This window comes from Notamacropus eugenii, chromosome 3 (assembly GCF_028372415.1).
Source record: "Notamacropus eugenii isolate mMacEug1 chromosome 3, mMacEug1.pri_v2, whole genome shotgun sequence".
In the NCBI taxonomy this organism is placed as follows: domain Eukaryota; kingdom Metazoa; phylum Chordata; class Mammalia; order Diprotodontia; family Macropodidae; genus Notamacropus; species Notamacropus eugenii.
The window spans coordinates 212,466,001-212,490,759 of record NC_092874.1 but is presented as its reverse complement, the minus strand read 5'-3'; the positions used below and the strand labels follow the sequence as shown (position 1 = coordinate 212,490,759).

The 24,759-nt window shown below is 34.7% G+C and overlaps 1 protein-coding gene and 1 long non-coding RNA gene across 11 annotated transcripts in view; one reads left to right on the top strand and one right to left on the bottom strand.

Moving 5' to 3' along the window:
• The window catches only part of LOC140533915 (uncharacterized), a 141,218-nt gene that overhangs the window by 42,411 nt on the left and 74,048 nt on the right, over positions 1–24,759 (top strand). The window lies entirely within an intron of this gene.
• KIF21A (kinesin family member 21A) overlaps positions 12,513–24,759 on the bottom strand; it is a 168,611-nt gene continuing 156,364 nt past the window's right edge. For all 9 annotated transcript variants that reach the window (XM_072654301.1, XM_072654304.1, XM_072654307.1 and 6 more), the window contains 4 exons: positions 22,593–22,710; positions 21,351–21,521; positions 16,672–16,871; positions 12,513–13,711 (listed from right to left, as the gene is read on the bottom strand). In XM_072654301.1, coding sequence (XP_072510402.1) covers positions 13,618–13,711; positions 16,672–16,871; positions 21,351–21,521; positions 22,593–22,710 — 583 coding nt within the window. In that variant the 3' untranslated portion in view covers positions 12,513–13,617. The remainder of the gene's footprint in view (positions 13,712–16,671; positions 16,872–21,350; positions 21,522–22,592; positions 22,711–24,759) is intronic.

The window sequence follows — 24,759 nt, the reverse complement described above, 5'->3', positions numbered from 1 at the left end:
GAAATCATTAAGCTAGAATTCAGTGAAATAGAAAAATATAAACATGAGATTGATGAACAAGAGATTATCAAAAAGCTAAAAGAAGTCAATCTGTTCTTAGAGGTTACTTTGTCACTATTATGCTTTTAAAATGTTTCTATATAAATGAAGGTTTAGGATTTTTTTCCCTGTTCTAAATCCAGAATAAACATTCTGGAAGATTCTGAAGTTAAAGAAAATTTTTACAATTCTACATATACCTGAAAATGTTTGGCAAAAAGATATTCAATTCTTCCATTCGGTAAAGATCTTTCTGTGATGTGACCAAATTCATCATATTCAGTAGCCACTTGAGACAGTTCCAGCTGACAGATTTCCAAAGCATAGTATTACAACAATTTCTGCAAATTGCTTGTGGGGAACTTCCAAAAGATCTTCATTCCTTTCTTCTACTAAACAAGGTTATGCTGCTGTCTGGACAGGACTTTTGAGTCTAAAAGTAGGGATGCACAGAATGCTAATACAACCAAAATAGCATGGGGCAAGCTAGTACCACCTCCAACTTTGACTGCTATCTGTTTAATTTACCAGGAAGTGCTCACTCATGTTAACTGGGTCATTCCTAGAGCTTTTCACATTGAAGATGAAGGATTGAAAATAGTATCGTCAGAATAAATTTTTAAAAAGCTGGACAACCTCCACAACTTCCATTTATACTTTTATGAAGTAAAAGACTGGCTGCTTAGCTCCTGCAGGGGATGGTATGATACAGGAATGGTTCAGTACAGGGCCATGCACGTTTCTTTCCTAGAAATGAAAACCCTGGAGCACCAAATGCCTTTGAAGATGTAGGCCAGCCCAGATGAACAGTTGTGATTGGGAGATAATAAATCAGGGAATGTAGACTATTAATCTTCCAAGTTTGACAGCATGTGGAAGAGTAATCATAATGTATCTGGAAAATTCATCAAGCCACACCAGGCATTCTCTGATATTGAAAACATATCCAGACTAGGTCTCTGCTACTTAATTACCTGTGTAACCTTGGACTAGTATCATGAGTTTAATTACAGTTATCCCTTACATGTTGCGACTTTCCCCATCATGGCTTCCATAGATTGAGGATCAGCATACAAAATTATATAGGGATTTGGGAGGAATTTTATGGAAGCCACAGATGACATGCAAAGACTAGCAAATGACAAGAGCCTATGACCAAACACTTAACCCACATTTTACAATGAGGTACTGTAAACACAATCCATATAAGAAAAAGAAAATATTCAGGAATCTTCTCTGGTATGAAGTGAAAGCCAAAATTTTTATGCAGATTTTCTAGATCTCAGGGACACCACAACCCTAACCACTGCAATGTGGAAAGGACAACTGTACTTTGCAGTTGTTCTCTTTACATTATGGATATACTTTTATATATTCATTATGTATATATATATTTTTTCCTATGAGAATGTAAAGTTGTTGGACAGCAAAAATTTTATTGTACTAGACACTGTGTAAGTAGGGATCATTTCAGGTTTTTGGGTTTCTTTTTATTTCATTTATATTCTAAGCCCCTAGCATAATGCCTGGCACACAAGAGGTACTTACAAACTCTAATTGATTGATTGATTTACCTTGGTCTCAGTTTTCTGTTCTGTAAAATGAGAGAGTAGGACTACTGACCTTTAATGTTCCTTCCAGCTCTGTTACTATATGCTGATGCTGGATCAATTCATTACTGCATTCTTTTGAAATAATCATTTCACATCTATTTTTATAATTACTTTGTAGATCTCTGTAAAAACTAAGAATGTTTTACATTTTGTAATGATCTTCAGGGTCTTCCCTGTGTAGTGATGATTATATCAATTGTCAGACACGTCTGTGATAGTCCTAAAGAGTCACTGATGGATTCTGTTCTCCCATGTGGGATTTATTTAAAGAACTAAGGGGGCAGCACTCTAGAAAGTCCATGTTGTTACTCTGCCATCTTGGCTCCACCCTGACAATGCATAATTGAATTGGTATCTTTTACTTGATTCTGCTTCCAATATGCTTTTCTTTCAAATACTGTCTTTTTCCTTCAACTTAAACCATGGGATTTCAGAAAAGGATTTCTTCCTTTTTTTCAAGATTCTAGGAAAGTAACATACAGAAAAGCATTGATTGACATTGAGACTAAGGCTACTTGCAGGCCTGTGTGTCTTACAGTTGATGTCAATAGGCAGCAATTCTAAACAATATTGGAAAACTTCCAAGAAGATTCCTATTTGAATCTACTGGAATGAAACAATGTCTTTAACTCCTTGGATTAGTCTGTGACCAAAAGACTTTTTCTTCAGTCCCTATGGTTCACGTTGAAAGAAGACAACTAGCATTTCTCTTTTCATATTTATTATTTAAATTTTGTATGTTTGTTTGTTTTTAGTTTTCAACATTCAGGTCTATAAGATTGAGTTCTAAATTTTCTCCCCATCCCTCCATTCCCCCATTCCCAAGACAGCTTGTAATCTGATATAGGATATACATGTATGATCAAATTAAACATATTTTCACATTAGTCACTTCGTAAAGAAAAATTAGAACTAAAGGGAGAAAACCATGAAAAAGAAGACACACCCACACACACACACACACACACACACACACATGCACCAGAGAAAATATTATGCTTCAATCTGCATTCAGACTCTACAGTGATTTTTTTTTCTGGATGTGGATAGTATTTTCCATCATAACTCTTTTCAAATTATCTTATATCCTTATATTGCTGAGAAGAGGAAAGTCTATCAGAGTTTGTCATTGCACAGTGTTGCTATTACTATGTACAGTGTTCTCCAGGTTCTGCTCACTTCACTCAGCATCAGTTCTTGTAAGTCTTTCCAGGTTTTTCTGAAGTCCACTTGCTTATTCTATTACACTCATATACCAAAACTTGTTCAGCCATTCCCAAAGTTGATGGGCATCCCTTCAGTTTCTAATTCTTTGCTACCAAAAGAAGAGCTGCTAGAAATACTTTTGTACATGAAGGGTAATTTTTCCATTTTTATTTTCTCTTTAGGATACAATATGTAGTATTGCTGAGTGAAAGGATATGGACAGTTTTATAATCCTTTATGCATAGTTTCAAATGGCAATCCAGAATGGTTGGGTCAGTTCACAACACCAACAATGCATTCCAATTTTCCCACATCTTCTCCAACCTTTATTATTTTCCCCCTTTGTCATGTTAGTCAATCTGATAGATGTGATGTGGTAACTCAGAGTTCTTTTAATTTGCATTTCTCTAATCAATAGTGATTTAGAGCATTTTTTTAATATGATGTAACAGCAAGGACTCTGAAATGCACAGGTGGGCCTGTTGTACTGGTTCTTAGATCTGCTTTTCTAAAAGGAAAGCAACTTTTGAAGGCTTAGCAACCTACTTTAGTCAAGTACATATATAATTCACTTAATTCAGGGGAAAAAATCAGCACCCTAAACTTCAGAGAGAATACAAACAGAAATTATAAGCAGAAAGACCAATAGACAGTGCTTCCACTGTCTGATCATAGGTAATACATACATCATTAACAGAGAGAGAAGCACCAATATCTGGGTTTTCAAAGCCAGGGGGCTTCTTAAAATGACTGCCCAGAGTCTCATCTGGCACATGAGCCTTCTTTCAAAAAATAAGCCCCAAAGCAAAACCTCACCTCAGAGTACATATACTCTTTTCAGGGCTGGAGGGCATGACTCTAGTGACCCTGTGCCTCATTAGAAATTAATAAAAGGTGTCTGAGGCCTATTAGTGGGCAGGGAAGATCTTTAACTCTTCCCTGCACCCACCATTAACTTTACATTAACCTTACATATGGCTAGAGATAACTTTAATTTTTTCATCTGAAAACTGGCTGCTTATATCCTTTGACCATTTATCAATTGAAGAATGACTTGTATTCTTATAGTTTTGACTCAGTTCTATATATATTTTAGAAATGAGGCCTTTATCAGAGACAGTAAAAATTATTTCCTAATTTTTTGCTTTCCTCCTAATCTTGGTTTCTTTGACTTTGTTTTGAAAATCTTTTTAGTCTAATGTAATCAGAATTGGCATTACATAATATTCTCTATTTCTTGTTTGATCATAAATTCTTCAATTATCTATATATTTGACAAGTAAACTATTTTTTGCTTTCCTAATTTATTTATAGTTTCAATCTTTATATCTAAATCATATGCCTTTTTTAACCTTATGTTGGTATAAGGTGTGAGACGTTGGTCTTTGCCTAGTTTCTGCCATGCTATTTTCCAGTCTTCGCAACAGTTTTGTAAAATAGTGAGTTCTTATACCAGAAGCTGGAGACTTTGGGTTTATCAAGCAATAGTTTACTGTAGCTATTGACTACTGTGTCTAATGTACCTAACTTATTCTGCTGATTTACCACTCTTGTTCTTAGCCAGTAATAAGGAGGTTTTTTTGACTGTTACTTTATAACTGCATGCAGTTTTATATCTGATATGGCTAGGCCACCTTCCCTTGCATTTCTTCTAATTATTTCCCTGGATATTCTAGAACTTTTTTCTTCCAGATGAATTTTGATATTATTTTTTTCTAGCTCTACAAAATAATTTTTGGTAGTTTGATAGTTATGGCACTAAATAAGTATATTAGTTTAGCTAGAATAGTCATTTTTATTATAGTAGCTCAACCTACCCACAAGCAACTAATATTTTTCCAACTAATTAGATTTGACTGTATGAAAAAAGTATTTTGTAACTGTGCTCATGTCGTGCCTGGGTTTGTCTTGGCAAGAAAACTCTCAAATATTCTATGTTATCTACAGTTACTTTAAATGGAATTTATTTCTTGCTGCTGGGCTTTGTTCGTAATATACAGAAATGCTGATGATTTATGTGGGTTCATTTTATATCCTGCAACTTGTTAAATTTGTTAATTATTTCAAATAGGTTTTTGGTTGATTCTTTAGGTTTCTCTAAGTATACCATCATATCCTCTGCAAGACTGATAGTTTTGTTTCCTCATTGTCTATTCTAAATCCTTCACATCCTTTTTCTTCTTTTATTGCTAAAGCTAACATTTCTAGTACAATATTGAAAACAGTGTATCACCACTGAACATCCTTGTTTCACCCCTGATTTTATTGGAAATGCTTCTAGTTTATCCCCACTGTATATAATGCTTGTTAATGATTTTAGATAGACATTACATATTATTTTAAGGAAGATTTCATTTATTCCTATGCTCACTAGTGTTTTTAATAGGAATGGGTGGTGTATCTTGTTGAAAGCTTTTTCTGTATCCATTGAGATAATTATATGATTTTTGTTAGTTTTATTATTGATATGGTGAATTATACTAATTATTTTCCTAATACTGAACTTTTGAGAGTCAAGGTGGCAGAGTAATCAGTAAGTAACTATCACTCTCCCTTTCTGACCTCTTTAAAAAACCAGAAAATGGTGCCACAGGAAAAATCCTGGAACAGCAGAGTCAGCAGAAAGATGGGGTGTAGAATTTTCTTAGCCCAGAAAATTTGGAGGATCAATAAAAAAAGTTCATTTCACTAACGTAAAAGGCAAGCCCATTCCAGGACAGAAAGTGTCCCAGTAAGCCTGTGGCAAGCCCTACCTTAGCAAGTCAGCAGAAGATCCTGACTCACAGGATGCTGGAGCAGGCAAATGCCAACACCAGCAACTCCCATGTGTCTTAGCATAGTGAGGGGAACCAGCATTCTCCAGCTCAAAGAATCACCACATGCACCAATGCTGCCACAGATGGATCCAGTAGTGGATCTCCCCCAGTAGTGGACCTCTATGTGATTCATCACAGCTCCAGGTGGGTATGTGTCCTCCAATGGCTGGACCTCCTTGAGTTCCAGTGTAGTCTCAGGTAAGTAGGCATCATCCAGCAACTGAATCTTGCCATGCTTCAATACAGCCCCAGGGAAATGCAGAAAAACCTCATCTTCCCTCAGCACACACCAGACACTACCACTAGGATCCCAGTTCAGCAACAGGTAAGCTGCCAGACCCTTATAATCCCCAGCTGCCAGCACCTGAGGCCCCAGCACACAAAGTCAGTAACCATGCCCCAGGCCCCCAGCACAAGAAGCTTGGGACAATGTATTGTCCCAATATACTCCAGCAGGACATCTAAACTTTAAAAGCCAGGACACAGGCAAACATCATGAGCAAGAAGCAGAAAAGAACACTGACCAAATAGAATTATTATGGTGATTAAAACACAAACTCAGAAGGACAACATTGTCAATATACCTACATTTGAAATCCTCAAGAAGGATTTTAAAAGTCAAATAAGAGAAGAAAAATTGGGAAAAGAAATGAGAGGTATACAAGAGAGTCAACAGCTTGGAAAATGAAGGACAAAACTTGCCTGAAAAAAAAATTTAAAGAAAATACAACTGGCCAAATGGGAAAGGAAGTACAAAAATGCAGTGCAGAGTTGCCTTAAAATGCAGAATTGACCAAATAGAAAAGGGGATACCATGACTGGGTGAGAAATATTTTATGAAAAATTGGCTGCATTGCTACAGTGACAAAAATCATCCACCTTTACAAGTTTAAAGAAATGACCTCAAAAATTACAAGTGTTTCTATATGTCAGTGGAATTGCATATCTCCATGTTATGCTTGATCCTAGCTTTAGAGGAAAGCAATATATACTTAAAAACACTGACTGACATATAGAATAAGGCTTATCTTGCACTGGATGTCAACAGGAATGAAGTAATGTTTTTAGTGCCTTGGAATGTTCTGTGACCATGATACTTTTCTGAAATCTGCAGGGTTCAGGTTGAAGACATTCTTTCAAAGAAATGCATATTAGAAGTAGAATCAAGCAAAAGACATCTATTTCAATGGCGCATTGCCATAAAAAAAAAGAAACCAAGAACAGAGATTTTAAACAAATGTTGCAAAAAAAATGGTATGAGGCATCGAATAGTTAGGATGGTATAACCTCAGGACTTGTTTTATTTCATTGCATTCAATGCATTATGATAGCTAGAGATTGTGCAATTTCTTGCAACTGCAAGCAGAGTTAAGTTTTTTTTTCCCTGAATAACAGGATAAGAAGAGAAATATAATATGGGAAACTTACTGTACTGATAAAATTACAGGAATCATCTGCCTTTAGAATTGGGTGTTAAGCTTTATTCTAGCCTTATAGGAAAATAATATACAGAAAAGCACTGATTGATATTTAGACTAAAGCAACTTACAGTCTTTGCACTTGTCAATAGGCAGTAATTCTAAACACTATCAGAAAGCTTCCAAGAAGATTCCTATTGAATCCACTGGAATGAATCAATGTCTTTAGTGCCTTGGAATAATCTGTGACCATTGGACTTTTTCTGCAATCCCCATGGCTCAGGTTGAAAGAAGACAATCTTTCAAAGAAAAGCATTTTCAAGGAACATCAAGTAAAAGACAGTAAATTCAATGATGCAGTGCCATAAAAGAGAGGAACCAGAAACTGAGATTTTAAACTAGTACTGGGAAGAAGAATGAGATGAGGTATAACATTATGTTCTTTCAGTCCTGTTCCTCTATTTGTCATTTGATATCTATATATTGTTACGTTGAATGAAATGCTTTTTACAAAATGAAAATCAGTGAATGGTATGCATGGTATGACCTCAGGACTTGTTCTCTTTCATTGCATTCAATGCATTACAATAGTTAAAGTTTGTGCCATTTCTTGCATTTGCAGGCACAGTTAAGATTTTTTCCTTGCATTGGCACAAAGAATTTTTTTTTTGACACAACCTTGACTGAAAGGGAATACTGGCATTGGACCAGAAATATTTTATAGGATACATTGTATTGCTACAATGACAGGAATTGTCAGCCTTTAGGATTTCAAAGAATTGACCTAAAAAATTACAAGCATTTCTAAATATTCATAGCACTGCATTAAAAAAAACCCTATCTCCATGTTATGCTTTATCCTAGCTTAAGTGAAAAGCACTGATTGACATTGAGATTAAGGCTTCCTGCAGCCCTATATGTCTTGCACTGAATATCAATAGGCAGTGATTCCAAAGAATATGGGAAAGCTTTCCAGAAGATCCTTTTTTTAATCTACTGGAATGAAACAATGTCTTCAGCACTTTGGAATATTATGTGATCATGGGAATTTTTCTAGAATTTCCATGTTCAAGTGAAAGAAGACATTCTTTCAAATAAAAGCACATTCAAAGCAGAATCAAGTGAAAGACATTGAATTTCATGATGTATTGCCATAAAAGAAACCAGAAATTGAGGTTTTTAAGCTAGTGTTGGGAAGAATGGCATGATGCATAAGCTATGCTCTTTCATTCCCATCTCTCAATGTCATTTAATGCTTTTATCTTTTGCCTTGAACAGAATGTTTTTCTCAAAAGGAAAAACATTGAATGTTAAGGATGGTATAACTTCATGACTTGTTTTATTTAATTATATTCAATGCATTACAAAAGCTAGAGATTGCAGTTTCTTGCATTTGTAGGTGCAGTCAAGACTTTCCTTGCACTGGAACAAAGGCTTTTCTTTGGTAAAATGCTGAGTGAAAGAGGATACCACAATTGGACAAGAAATATCACATGGGAAACACTGTATTGCTACAATGAACTGAATAGACTGCTTTTAGGATTTTAAAAAACTGACTTAAAAAATTACATGGAATAGCATTTGAATAAACACCATCTCCATTTTAAGCTTTTTCCTGGCTTTATAGGAAAGCAATATATTGAATATATTGAAAAGCACTGACTCATATTGAGACTAAGTTACACTGCAACTCCATGTATCTTGCACTAAATGTCAATATTCAGTGATTCCAAACAGAATTGAAAAGCTTTCAAAAAGATCCCTATTGGATCTATTAGAATGAAAAGTTCCTTCAGTACCTTGTAACATTCTGTCACTATGGGATTTTTGGTGGAACTGCTATGATTCAGTTTGAAAGAAGATATTCTTTCAAAAGAGAAGCATATTCGAAGCAGAATCCAGCAAAAGACATTGACTTCAATGATGCCGTCCCATAAAAGTTAGAAATCAGAAACTGAGGTTTTAAACAGGTGTTGGGAAGATGGTATAAGCAACAACTATGTTGTTTCAGTCTTGCTTCTCTTTCAGCTTTTCATTTGATTCTTATATCCCATTTCATTGAATGGAGTACTTTGGTCAGAAGGAAAAAACCCGCTACTTCTGGCTTCTCTGTTTTATATCAATGCATGATTGAATTTGATGTGTTTTCCTTTTCTCTGCTTTGAATATGTTTTGTCTCAGTCAATCAATGCTTTTCCATATATAGCTTTCATATAAAGCTTGGCTACAGCTTCACATGCAGATAGTGCTTATTTAAACACAATTTCATGGATATTTTAAAATGTTTGTCAATTCTTTGCACCTTAATAAACACTATCTCTACATTATGCCTTATCATAGCTTTATAGGAAAGCAGTATTTTGAAATACATTGATTGACATTAACGTTAAGGCAACTTGCAGCCCTGTGTGTCAGATACTGAAAGTTAATAGGCAGTGATTCCAAACACTATGGAAAAGCTTTCAAAAAGACCCCTATTGGATCTACTGGAATGAAACAAAGATATTCTTTCAAAGAAAAGCATATTCAAAGCAGAATCAAGTAAAAGCCTTCTAAATCAATGATGCATTGCCATAAAAAAGAGAAACTAGAAATTGAGGTTTTTAGTGTTGGAAAGAATAGTCTAAGGCTATAACGTATGTTGTTTCTATCCTGTTTCTTTTTTTCTCATCATTTAATGACTATATCTTGCACTTTTCTCAGAGGTAACAGGAATAGTCTCCCCTTAGAATTTGAAAGAACTGACCTCAAAAATTACAAACATTTCTTAATATCCATGAAATTGCATTTAAGCAAACACTATCCGCATTTTAAGCTTTAGAGGAAAGCAATATATTGAAAAGCATTGATGGACATCCAGACTAAGGCTACTTGCAGTCCTATGTGTCTTGAACTGGATGACAGCAGGCAATGATTCCAAACAGTATCAGAAAGCTTGCAAGGTGATACCTATTGGATCTGCTGGAATAAAGGAATGTCTTTAGTAGCTTGGAATATTCTGTGATCATGAGTCTTTTTCAGAAATCCCTACAGATGAGGTTGAAACAGTATAAGAAAACTTTAGCACCTTGGAATAATCTGTGACCACTGGACTTTTTCTGGAATCCTCATGGTTCATCCTGAAAGAAGACATTTATTCAAAGAAAAGCATATTCAAAGCAGAAACAAGTGAAAGACGATGAATTCAATGATTCATTGCCATAAAAGAGAAAAAGCAGAAATTGAGGTTTTAAATTGCTGTTGGGAAAAACAATGGTATGGGGCATAACCTATGCTGTTTCAAACAAGTTTCTCTTTTTGCTTATCATTTCATGCCTTTATCTTGTTGTGTTGAATCAAATGCTTTTCTTAATGAAAAACATTGAATGCTAAGGATGGTATGATATGACTTGTTTTATTTCATTGCATTCAGTGCATTACAAGAGCTAGAGATTTTGCAGTTTCTTGCATTTTAGGTGCAGTTAACAACTTTTTGCTTGTATTAGTACAAAGGATTTCCTTCGGTAAAACCTTGACTGAAAAGGAATATCATGATTGGACAAGAAATATTTTAAGAGAAACTTATTGTATTGATATAATGACAGCCTTTAGGATTTCAAAGAATTGACCTAAAAAATGATAACTTTCTACATACCCATGGCATTGTTAACTCTTTTACAGCAAACAGTCATCTATAATGCAAGAAAAATAAGCTCATCTTATGTGGAGACATAATGTATTATAAAAGTACAGTTGAAAATAAAATTGTAAAGATAGCAGGTAACTTCTGAGGGTAAGCATTTGTCAAGAACAGATAAAGTGAGGATATGGGAGCAAAAGGAGAGGTGAAAATTTACTAGGGCCCAGTAGCAATAGTTAAGGAAATTTCAAAATCTTGTCAGGTGGATCACTCCTTAAGCAGGCCAGTGATCCAGACAATTCTCCACCAGCTCATAATTATATTGTGTGGGCTAGCAGTGCCTTTCACTTACAATTAGCTGGCAACTAGTAACTGAAACACATCCAAATTCCCTCTCCTCCTCCACCTTGATACTCAAAAGTTCCTAAGTTTACCCCATTCTGAATAGCTTCTGATTTTCATAATCCTTAAATTCCTTCTTCCAGGTGAGAAAAAAGACTTCCCATTTGTCTCCTTGTTGATAAAGGTCTACAGAAAGTTTTTTCATGTATCATACAGACACATTACCATTGCTTTACATATAGAAAGAATGAATGAATGAAAAAGCATTTATTAAGTATTTACTATATTCCAGGCATTGAGCTAAGTATTTAGGGACACAAATACAAATACAAACATTGTCCCCATTTCAAGGAGCTTACATCAGGGAAGCCAAAATATAGTAATGGCAAGTAGTGGTAGAAGTGGCAAGGGATGGGTGCTTTTGGATGATGAAGTCACAGGGATGGTGGGTGAAACCATAAGTCAATTATTAACATGATCTTTCTAGTGCATAAATTGAGTGATGCACACTGATTCCATCTTTTGACTCAATTCTGGAGCTAGCTCAGTTCCTGTTCTATGGAATTATGGGATTACTTCAATTCTTTCCTGTGAAAAACTTTATTCAATTATGGAAATTGGGAGAAAAATTTATTGCATTGTTTGAACCTAGAGCTGGGTGATTGGGAAGCTGGACCATCTCTACCTTTTGTTTAGAGAAACTCAGGATCTAGGTTATGCTGACCATAAACCGAGTCAGATCTGAAACATGATGCAAGGAGTTTTCTCACAATTATACATTGCAAGCAACCCAAACATCATATCTGAAAAATGGCCCTGTATTGGTCAATCATTTACTGTTGCCTTGTTCCTTTGATTGAATACAGACACTTAGTGGGGAGTGGAACATTACTTTTTCTGTTTTCAAAGAATTGCCACTGCTCACTCTCTCTTGTCTTAACTCTTGAAACTCACTCATCTCCTTCCCAAGTTGGAAAGCTCCAATCTTTCCCTTAATTAGGAATTGGATTACCTAATCCTGTATTCTGGCTTATATCCTGTTTGCTTTTAATGCATAAATATCTATCTTCCTGGGTATTTGGTGTACAGTGTCTAACTGAAGAGGGCTGGTCCCAATTTGTTATGCAATTGACATGCATTGCTTAATAAACTGATATGCTCAGAAACTCAAACCTTTGTTTCCTCAGTTATTTCAAATTTAATTCATCATACCAGGAATAGAAGGGTTGTTTTGACTACTATTTTCAAAGCCAGAGGTGGAAAGGGTAAGATAGGTAGGAAAGAAGACAATGGGGTCATCTACATGGAACAAATTAGGCTGGAAAGCAGCATCTTGATAGGTTCGGGTCAAACTAGTTACGGAGAATACAAGGTGGCCAGGACAAAGCTGGAGAGCAGTCCAAAGACAGGAACATGGCATGAAGATACTCATTGGAAAGCCTTAAATAAAGACAAAAAATTCACATGAGTAGGTTTATTTAAGCTCTGCCCAAGCTTTCATTTACAAGAATATTTTCAGCAAAACACATACAACAAAACAAGTAAACAGCATTTTAAAATGTTGACTTTCCATAAATTTTAAATCGACAGCATTTACAAATTAAGATTCTAAGGCTTTGGATAAATTATACAACCTTTTTCATTATCCATTCTATAACATTTAAAAATTCATACAGGCACAATGGAAAGTAATCTCTCTTTACATTTCACCTATTTACAAAGCTTTTCCCACTGCAGATATGTTTCTTATTGTAACCGCCAAGGTTTAAAAATGTAATATATTTAAAATGTATTTAGCAGAATATATAAAAATTAGATAAAAAGGAAGAACATTTTGTTGTTAAATAAAATGAAATTAAGAGGTGATAATAGAAACATTTCATAGCAAAATAGATTAATATATTGTTAGATTCTAACAGTCAGAACATAACAATGTTTCTTATCACAGAAGATACGAACAGCACTAAGAAAAAAATGTAGCAATCTAATAGCATTTCAGTCCTGAGCACAGAGGATAATAGAACTTTGATCAATAAGGGGAAAGGCTAACATTAACAGAAATTATTTAGTATACTTAGTTAACACATTAAGGTAGATTGTATTTCAAGAAACATCATGGGTATCAGCGACTATAATTTCATTACCATTTCCAATCTATTACAATACTAAAATCATGTGAATATTATGCTTAAAACAGTAAGTGTTTTGCATTGTATTCCAGTTTCAAATCCCATATCATGCCGTTATGAAAGCAAACAGAGATCAAAGAATTTTCAAGGTTCTTTTTTATATAGAGGTATAAATAGTAAGCCACAACTAAAGTGAGATTCAAGCATTTTATCCATAATAGAGTATATATATTTGTGTGTGTGTCTGAGTGTTTTAGATTAAGCATAGGGTAAGTAAGAAGTAGATACAGTTTATATTTAGCAATTTAGTTAATATGTGTTTACAGTTTATTTCATTCAGCAATGCTTGCCTAGTATAGGACAGATTATAAAAGAGTACACACATTATTTATCTTTTGTCACAGTTTTCCATTTAATGACTATCTAAGTTTTTGTTTAATTAATGGCAATATCTTCAATGGAGTCTCCTACGTCAGAGATTTGACCATCCTGCAAACTGCGTGCTTTCCAAATCCTCACAGTATGATCACTGAGAAATAAAATATAAAAAAATAAATAAATATATGCATACAGTAAAGCCAGGATAAAAAAAGACTTTTAGATTCTTGTGAATTTTTTAAATCAGTCTAAATAACCACTGTTCTACAACTATTTTTGAAAGCTCTATTCCCTCAGTACTTCAGAGTTATACAATTTTATCTGTATGAGTACTCTCTCCCCAAAGACCACAATGCAAATCCTCCCATCCTGGTAATTAACCATTACGAGTTATGATTTATCTGTCATCTGACAACCAACTTGCTTAAATGTGTCTTCGTGTGTGTGTGTGTGTGTGTGTGTGTGTGTGTGTGTAATGACAGATGCAACAACATCAGCTATCAGACATGTAGTTTATGATTATTCACATGTTAATGTCTTCCATATTTGGTAGTACTTCAAACATAACTTGCACTCTACTGGCATGGTCCTGGGAACCTGAAGCTTATCTCCAGAGCTATATTCCCCTAACTGACCTGTTCAAAAAAAGACCAAAGTGAATTTGTAACCAGTTGTTAGGGGACATCAGAAATTTGGCAAAAGTTGAATTCAAATCAATTTAAGATCTTATAGGATACACGGTATTTCAGTTTAATGTGAGAAAGAAAATGTATCCCCCCAAATGTTTCAAATGTTCAAATTACAACAATATCATTACTGTGTTTAAAAATATTTATAACTGTCTACTTTGTGCTAGAGACTGGGATAAAAAGACAAAAATGAAACAATTCTTGCCCTCAAGGATGTTATCTTCTAAATGGAGAAAGTGCTGGATAGAGAAGATAAAGTATCTAAAAAATAAGTATATTAAAAACCAAGCAAAGATGAGTTTGTACTTGCACAACTACACAAGCCAACCAGAAACCCATTAAGAAATGTCACTAAACATTAATATAAAAGCTACCAAGTGACCTAAGAAAAGGAAAGTTTGAAATAGATTATTTGGCTAAAGGAGAGATGCTATGAATATGAGCACTTAAGACAAGTTATTAAATAGACATAATTATGGGGTATTACTCTTCCATCAGTCTCCAATATGCCCCTTTTGTCTAACCTTATAATGACATTAAAAATTAACTAACAGTCTTGTCAAGTGGCTGCAAGCAAATGCTAGCTAACTAATAACAGAATTTTAGGAAGTGATTATCTAATTTCATTTTTATCTAGATGTGATTTATCTATACACAAAGTCCAATGAGTCAAATGATTTGCATGATGTCACACAGGTAGGTAAAGGAAATATGGACTTCAGTCTTCATACTTGATTATGAAGTTTACTCTTCTCATTACCACAGCATACTGCCCAGTCTTATTTATAGCACCCGTAGTATATTAACAAATGAGAATTCTGATGTTCACTATAACTGATAGCCATGTCCAATTTGTGATCTGAAATAAAAGTATCTGTTTATAAGGCTGAGAATCTAATCAGGGTAACTGCAATTTGCAACCCCATCTTTCCAGAGCTAACAATTTTTAGGTTTATTTTCACTTTTATGCCCATCATTTCCTATCTTCCTTCATGAGATTTTAATATCTATTGCTGCCAAATACCACAGAATAGGTTAAGCTCAGTTCTGTACAAGTTCTTAATAATGTTAGAAGCCAAAGTCAGAAACAGAATTTGGATGAAGATAGTTGGCAGCAAAATGTCAACCAGATTTGGCTACTTTTAGTACAATGAAGTGAAGCAACAAAAATTGTGGAGGACAGGGAAAGAAACATAAGATTCTGAAGAAGGCCACAAAAATCAGTATTGTTAGCCAAGATCAGTTGTACAAAGGAAGAAGACAGTCTGTCATGATACAACAAGAATGATGGGAGGAAATTAGCTTATATGAAAAGAATAAGCAGAACAACTTCTCATATGAAGGAGTTATACAACAGAAAGGGAAAGGATATAAGTTATGGCTAAAGTTATTTCTGAATTAAGCACATTAGAAAAATCATTAAAATATTGTTACAATTAGGATAGACTCCTATACAAGTAAATATATTAGTGAATTAGCCCTCAAATTCTCTAGTGCATTCTCTTGCACGGTGCATAAATGCTGAACAGGGCTGTCACATAATGTGGGGATGTGCTCATAATGAATATTCATGACAAATCTCACTTCACTTGATTCATTCCATCTATTAGTAATTGATCATAATTAGTCATTGAGAAGCAGAATGTTATATTACATAGAGAAGTACCCTTAGAATCAAGAAGACTTCGATTTATATCCTACCTCTAACCCATACAGGCTGTGCCACTTTACCCTATCAATACCACACAACTTAAGAGTTCTAAGAATATGTTACACATCAGTTGCTACATTGGTGGAGGGAGCTTCATTACCAGAAGTTCTCTATACCAATGAAAGCACATGTCTGGAATCAATAATAATACATTAATAATATTAACACAATTATATAACTAAGTACAACACTCATTTCCAAATCATTTAATAAAATCCTGTCCTATTTCATACAAAAGGTAATAAGGAAGATCTACTATTATTCTTGTTTCAAATGTAAAGAAGCAGGCAAGGAAGGATTAAGTGACTTGTACATGTACATGTGACTAGTGACAATTTATATAAAGAAGAGGCAGGGATATGATGTTCTGTGAGGAAATGGCTTTAAAAATGAGTAATCTCTAAATAATTTTTAATTACCAAGGAATAAAATTAATCTCTGAAAGACTATTAATGAAAAGTATAAATGTTTAATAGAAAAATGATACACACTATTTCAATTTAATGTGAAAAAGAAAATGTATCCCCTCAAGCATAACTGAGATATCATAAGGAAAACTTAAAACAGAGATCAGAGTGATTATGTTACAGGAAAAACTAATTTTGTAGGTTTGAGAGAAGACACACATACACACACACACATATAATAAAATGTCTGTGAGGATTAGATATAAATAATACAAAAAGAAAACCATACAGGAAGCAGACTTACTCAGCTGCAGTAAAAATCTGGGTAGTATTGACACAAATGGCATTTATGGGACTATCATGACCCTTCATCTCTCCAACTGGCACAAATGTATCCACACTCCAGAGTTTCAAAATGCCCCCTCTGCAGCCACTGAGCAGAACAGGATGACCTGGAACCATGCCCAAGGCACACACCCAATCCTTGTGTGCATTTGGAACTTGCTGAGGGGAGGGAAAAGAGAGACCAGAATTTAATTGGAAGACTTCTTCTCATATAAAAAATAGGTGTAAATAACTAAAATGGAGTAGCCCAAACTTGTCTAAACTTTTTGTAGAAATAATTCATGGTTTAAAGAATACAAAGAAAAAATGTCTTTTGTAATTTATTTTCCAAAGATGACAGTAAGACAATGAGCTTTGTTCATAAATGTGGGATTATAGTTGTAATGGGATAATGAGATTACATAGTCAAAGACTTCAGAGACTAGCTAGTCTAATTCCCTTAACGTGAGGAAACTGAGGCGGAAAGAATTTAATTGACTTAACAGAGGTCACAGAGGCAGTCTCAGAGATAGGTTCTGAATTCTGGCTCCAGAGAACTGGCTTCCACTTTTCTTTAAAGTTGGAGAACCAACAACGTGTGTGTGTGTGTGTGTGTGTGTGTGTGTGTGTGTGTGTGTGTGTGTGTACGTGTACATACACACACACATATGCATGTCCTCATTCGGAGGCAGCAAATATTGCTTTTTGTTAGCAAGTACCTTTTATTCTATTAGCAACTCCCTTTTACTCTACCAAAACATATTATGGCATTATCTACCATAAATGATTATCTTTCCCTTTGAATGATTTGATAATAATCCAATACCACACCTTTTTCTGTGGTGCTGAGAACAGCAATAGGAAATAAATTCTTAAAGAAAAGAATTCTTAATTATTGAAATGAAATAATTCTTTTGAGACCCAATCACTAATAGTATGTGAAATAAAATTATTTAATATGTGATCATATATTTTAGAGATGGAAGGGTTGTCATTGGTATTACAGAAATGTAGACTCTCAGAGGTGGAAATGATTTCGGAGATCATATCTGAGCAAGAATGCCCTCTATCACACCAAAGCGGTCATCTAGTCTACACACAAAGACTTCCATTTGGGAGTTCATTAATTTCCAAAGGAGTCTATTCAAGTTTTAGACAGTTATAAGAGTTAAGAGATATTACACGCATAGAGCCAAAATTTGTCCCTTTTCAACTTTTATCCATTGCTCCTAGTTCTAGTCAATGAACCAAGCAAAACATTTAAACTTGTCTTCCATAAGACATGCCCTCAAATATCTGAAGACAAATATTTGCCCAGTTAAGTCCTCACTTTTCCAAGCTAAAAAGACCCAGTTCATTCAATCAGTGAGTTAACAAGCATCTATTAATCATCGATCTGCCAGGTACTGATCCTTCAAATGATGTTCATATGACACTGTTACCAGTCTTCTCACAATCTTGAACATCCCTTTAGATACACGCCAGTTTGACAATGTCTTCTTTAAAATGCAGCATCCAAAACTAAATATAATAAAGAAGGATCTAATTTGGAGAAAGGATAGCAGAACCATAATTTCTCTTATTCTTAATGAGGGAACTTTATTGTGGTGGTATTCCATAGTAGATAGAGGCCTGGCTGTAGAGTAAGGAAGACCAGGCTTCAAGTTATGTCTCGGAAACATCCCAGAAGTCTGACTCAGCAGTCATTGCATATCATTTAAGATCAAGTTACTTCCAAGCAACCCCCTAAGACTCTTGAGTTACAGACTCTTGAGTTAAGACTTTTGAGATACAGTTGCCATCTGTATCAATGGGAGGATGTTTCATCATTGAGGGATACTGTTAATAGAAAAGATGTAGATAAAAAACAAATTTTAAAAGTTCATACTGCATCATCTTCTGCACCCTCTAGTTGCATAAATGATGTGTTTTAAGTATGGGATTTTCTCTTTCTATACCCTGGTATTCATTTTATTCAGCCTACTATCTGAACCTACGCACAAAGATACCTTTGGATTATCATTCTGTAGTCTAATGTGTGCCTTTCTTCCTAGTTCTGTGTCATTTTCAAGTTATCTAGTCCTAAACCTCTTCATTTTACATATGACTAGGATGGTTCTCAGAGAAGGGCAGCATCTTACCAAAAGTCACACAGAATTCTTTTTTCTATTACAACTGCTACAACTAGCCTATTTCCTCATGTTTCTGGCAATACACTCATTCAATCTTGATGCACTAGAACATCAAAGATTCATTTCCCTAGACAAACTGGAACCAGTAAGGTGTAGTGGAAATAGTGCTAGACTTTGTTTTTAAAGAACCTCGGTCCAAATTCTGGCTCTGTATGTAATCTTTGGCAACTCTTTAAAAAAAATCTCTCTGGGTATCAATTTCCTCAACTGCAAAATGAGGGGGTTGGAACAGATGATTTTGCAGATGACACAAAAATAGAAGGGAAAGTTATTCTGTTGGATAACAGAAACACAATCCAAAAATATTTTGTGGGATGAAAATTAGAGGCTGAGGGTTAAAAGATTTGATGGAGATAAATGTGAAGTTCTATACCAGATTAAAAAAAAAAATCCACATTATGTTTCATTGTGTTTTGTTTTTCTCATGATTTCTCCCATTCGTTATAATTCTTCTAGGCAACATGGCTGGTGTGGAAATGTATTTAATAGGAATTTATGTATGGGGACCATAGAAGACTGCATGCCATCTTAGGGAGAGAGGGTGAGAAAATTTAAAACTTATGAAAGTCAATGCTGAATAGTGAAAACAAATAAATTAATAAATTTGGGGAAAAAAAGAAAACAGGTTAAAAAGACTTAAGGTGGGGAAAATTCCCTAGACGCAAAAGATTTCTATGAGCTTTAACTTTGAAGGACATAACTAAGAATCACTAAAGTTTGGTAGGGTGTTTTATTTCCCACTTTCTTTAACGAAAATGTGTTGAGAATTGATTTGTCTCATGTTGTTTTAAATGAAAATTTTCAAACTGGAAAATAAAAAAAAAATATCCACAGTGTGCTATATAACACAGCAACTTGTGTGAAAAAGATCTAGGGGATTTAATGGGCAAAAATAATAATGAAGTAGCAGTTATATAGTATTTACTATATGCCAGGCACTATGCTAAGTTCTTAACAATTATTATCTCTTGATTCTCATAACAAAATAGAGAGGAAGTGTTATTACTATCTATTTTACAGATGAAGAAATGGAAGCAAACAAGAGTGACCTGCCCAGGGTCACACAGCTACTAAGTGTCTGAGGCCAGATGTGAATTCAGGTCTTGCAAACTTCAGTCCAGTGCTCTATCCAGAGAATCACTTAGCTGTTTCGATATGAGTATTTGACATGATAATTGATGCTCTATTTTGCTTGGAACTTTTTGAGTTAGATTGAAAAAATATGGCACTTTGATTAAACTTATAGGTGACACATTTACATAGCACTTTTTATTCTACTTAGAGCTTTATAGTTACTAAGTATTTTACATATATTATCTTATTTGATCCTCATGAAAACAAAAAAGGTAGTGTAATTATTATTTCCATTCTGCAGATGAAGAGGGCTGAGGATCAGAGATTAAGCAGTCTTTCCAGAATCTGTTAAGTGAGGATTCAAACCTAGGACATTTAGCTACAAGTCCAGTGCTCTTTCTGCTACATCAGTTCTTAACCTTTGTGCTATGGATCTCTTTGGCAGTCTGATGAAACCTATAGACTTCCTCTCAGAAAAATATTTTTAAATGCAAAAAAAAAAAATACAAAGGATTATCGAGGAGACCAATTATAGTGAAATGTCGTTATCAAAATATTAAAAAAAAAAAAAACTTCATAGACCCCAGGTTAAGAATCCCTATGCTACACTGTGATGCTGAGCTGGCCATGACTAAGGCCAGTACCCTACCAGTATTAGTTAGATATTGAAATTAAATGAGACACTCATTAGTCACTCAGCATTAAACAAAGGAGATTTACTTAGCTACAGCATGAGAGATATTTAAAATGGATATGTGCTGAAGACACACCAAGTTGATTTAGTTGAGAGAACTCCTTTGTCCAAGTTGCCAACTGTTTTCTACCAGTCAAGATGATGCCTGAAATTCGTACTGAAATTTTATACTCAGCTAACCAGGAAATGATGCCAGCAGCCTGAACCTTTAGTCCCATGAGCCAATTTCTCTCAAAGATGTTTCCATTATTTTTAAAGGAAAAACCAGCCTAATGGTGGCAGGTGTTAGGTCCTAACCATCATGATACTGTTTCCATCACAGCTTACTATTCTGAGGTTATTATTATGTATGTTGTAAATGTTATATACATATATTGTAAATGTAGTTCAATATACCAAATCTTTCTAATTTTGTAAATTTCCTTAGTATCTTATAGATGTAAGACAAAGCCACTATTCCATACCTTAGAATGTTAAATTCTTACTTATGTGAAGGAATGCAGAGCTTCGTAGCACTGCTACAAATTTCATATTTTCTTTTAACTGAATATTTTGCCTAATTGGAATAAAAACCTCATTATAAGCTCTGATTAAGAGACTCCTTAAAAGACATTTATGTAGAAATTGTGCACAGAAGTTGTAGGAAACAGGCAATAGTTCTTAGCATAGCTGTCATGCCATTCAAAGATCTTATATTACCTGAAGAAGGTCTTTCTGAGACAAATCCCATTTCTTTATTCCATTGTCTCTGGATCCACTGAAAAGATTGTCTCCTTGTATAGTAAGGGCTTCAATGCCATCATAATGAGGGGGCTCAAAATTGTGAGTAGGACTTACAGCTCCAAGAGCCCCTTCAGTTACATCAAACATCTAAAACAACAGAAAGAAAAGAGTCGAGCATGTCTAACATTAAGTGCCAGTTGTTTTCTCTTGAACTAGATGATGATGTCAGTGATACAGAGAATTTCCAGTTCATACAACATCTCTGCTGCGTTGTTTAATTTTAGCAAGTTTCTTGGGAGCAGTGAGAGGTTAAAATGACTTGCCCAGAACCATACAGGCAAGTTCTGTCACTGATGTTACTTGTCTTGACTTGTTTTTCTGATCATTTGATAATGATTGTGATCTCTGACTTGGCTCTAATATTTTCTTTTCATTCATAGAGATATTGAAGTCTGATTGCTCCATTCTACTTTTTCCCCCCTCAGGAATTCTACTACTTGGGTCAGATTTTCTGCCTTCTGTCCCAAATTATTTACTCTTCATCCATTTTGTTTCTTCCAGAAATCTTATTTCAATTCCAATTCCAATTTCATTTATTTATTTACCCTAGTTTGACATTTAGGTCAATTTCTTCATTTTATAGATGAGGAAACTAAAGCCATAGACATTGTGACCACCTCTAGGTCACATAATATGCAGCACAGATAGAATCTGAAATTCAGTTTTCTACTCAAAGGCCAGTGCTGTTTTCACTACTGTGCTGTCTATTAAGAACAATATATAAATATGTGATGAATGAATTAATGAAAGAAACAAACAAGAACCCTGCACCCTGAAACAGGAAGTGCAGTGCTGAATTGAACTGCATATTTTATGATCTATTATTTAATTTTAAAAGGCACAATCAATAAAATGGGAAAAGGTTAGTTGTAAGGCAAGAACTTTGCAAACTTTTAAAGATTACAGAAATTCAAGTTATTATCATCTAAAATCCTCATGGATTTTGCCCAGTTTTAGTGATCTGAAGAGTTCCCAGTGTCTTACAGGACTTATCAACACTAAAAAGTTATGCCATAGAATTGTACAGAAAGCAATATTATCTGAGACTTTCATAGTTGGTGCATCTGGGTAATATTCTGGCATGGAAAGAAAGATGTGAACTTAAATATCACAACCAAAAAAATAGGAAAGAACAAAAATTATACTATATATACACACCTTAATGTAATGATCTTTGGAACCAGTGATGATCAAATCTTGTCCATGAGAAATTTGATCTACAGTAAGGCACATAACAGTGCCCAGATGACCAGTTAGCTTTCCTGTGGACTGAAACCTGAAAGAAAAAGAGGGAAGGAGGGAGGGAGGGAGGGAGGGAGGGAGGGAGGGAGGGAGGAAGGAAGGAAGGAAGGAAGGAAGGAAGGAAGGAAGGAAGGAAGGAAGGAAGGAAGGAAGGAAGGAAGGAAGGAAGATAATGTGGGTATATTCCAGAACCTCAAAGTCTAGAACTGCAAAGATCATCTTGACCATTTAAATAAACACTTCTACAACATATATGATAAGTGGTAAAGGCAATTCTCAGCATAAAAAAATTTAAATGTGTTTTGATAATGATTTTCATTAATTTTTTTTCTTAAGTTAAAACACTAAACTTCTTGAAACCTCTATGACACCCTATATATTTGAACCCAGAAATGTTACACTTAAAGGAGATAGAAAAGGAAATAAACTTGGGAAATGAAATCCAAAGCTGACCAATTCCAATGTTAATTAATTATTCCAACTATTATTGGAAATTTATTAGAAAGAGCACAAGAATTGGGTCCAAATTTTGGTTTTGTTGATTTCTACTTTGGACAAGTAATTTAAAAACTCTTGGCCTCAGTTTCTTCATCAGCAAAATAAGGAGGCTGTATTAGATGATCTTTTAACTCTAAATGCTAGCTATTATTAAATCCAGGTATTAGAAAAAAAATAAACATCTAAGGGCTAAAATAATATGAACATCTGATCCTAAGTCTAACAAAGTAACTATCAAGCTAACCACATCCAAAAACTTACTGAAAAGCTGAGTTCCTAAAACAAGATGGAAATTTTCTGTGTGTGTGTGTGTGTGTGTGTGTGTGTGTGTGTGTGTGTGTATGTGAGAGAGAGAGTGTATCTCATACTACAATTATCTGTATTTTGGACTTAAGTTGAAGCAATTATATCTGATACTACAATTATCTGTATTTTGGACTTAAGCTGAAGCAATTATATCATGTGATTGGTAACTACATAATCAGTAGCATTATGGAAAAATCTGTCATTCTGTGTTAGATATAGTAAATATGAATGTGCAAGACATAGCTATACTGGATGAAGACTATAAAGAGATCACAAAGTGTAATGGTAATTTAAATGGGAAGATCTTTCCCATTCATTAATAGGCCCATGTGACCTGCTTAAATCACAAAGAAGTCTAAGTCACATGTGATGGGAAGAGCTTGCTGAACAGGTGGAACAGGAAGCGGGAGGAGCAGAATTGAGGGAAAGTGAGTGAGTGAGAGGAGTTAGGGCAGAGAGAGAGAGGACACAGGCAAGCAGACAGCTAGACTCCTGAGTATTTGTTTGTTTGTGAGAAGGCCTCAGTGGGAGAGGCGGAGGCTTGGGAATAGTTTTGTCCTTTATAGTGCTAATGTGTACTGATGTCTTGGCTACTATGATGGATATGGCTTTCTGGTTTTGGGATTTGGCTTTCTGGTGTCTGAATAAATGTTTTTCTTCTGCCTTCTATATGGAGAGTCTGTTTAACTTTGTAGTTGAGAACTATGCCAGCATATTTTTAGTTACCACCAGTGCTGTGAATATTGCCTTGGTGATACAAAAAGATACAAAAATGATTGATTATTATAATGGAGAAAGAACCAGCCTGAGAACGTTAGAACTGGGTTCTTGTCTTAATGGAAAAGGCATTTCATCTTTTCTTCATTTATAAAATGAGAGGGTGGACTAAGTGATTCCTAAGTCTCTTATAGTTCTAATTATTTATGGGATAATCACAGATGGCTGATTTTTTTGCAAGTTCTAAAAGTCAAATGTCTAAGAATACTAAAACACTTTTCTTTCTACATAAGGGGACTGGAGTACAAAGATGCCTTAAGCTTAAGGATGCCTGAGTTTCCTCACTATTTGTCTCTCAAATAATTTGACAAGATGATTCCAGAAAAGTATATTTTTGAGCATAAGATAAAATACACAGTGCATTCCAAAGTTTATCAATCGGGCTGGCAAACTTTTCTGTGTTATATATAGTTTCCACATGACTGGTGATCCTCTCACTTCAAAACAAAAACTTCAGGTACTCTTTCTGATAAATTACACTTCCCAAACTTCTACAGAAAGT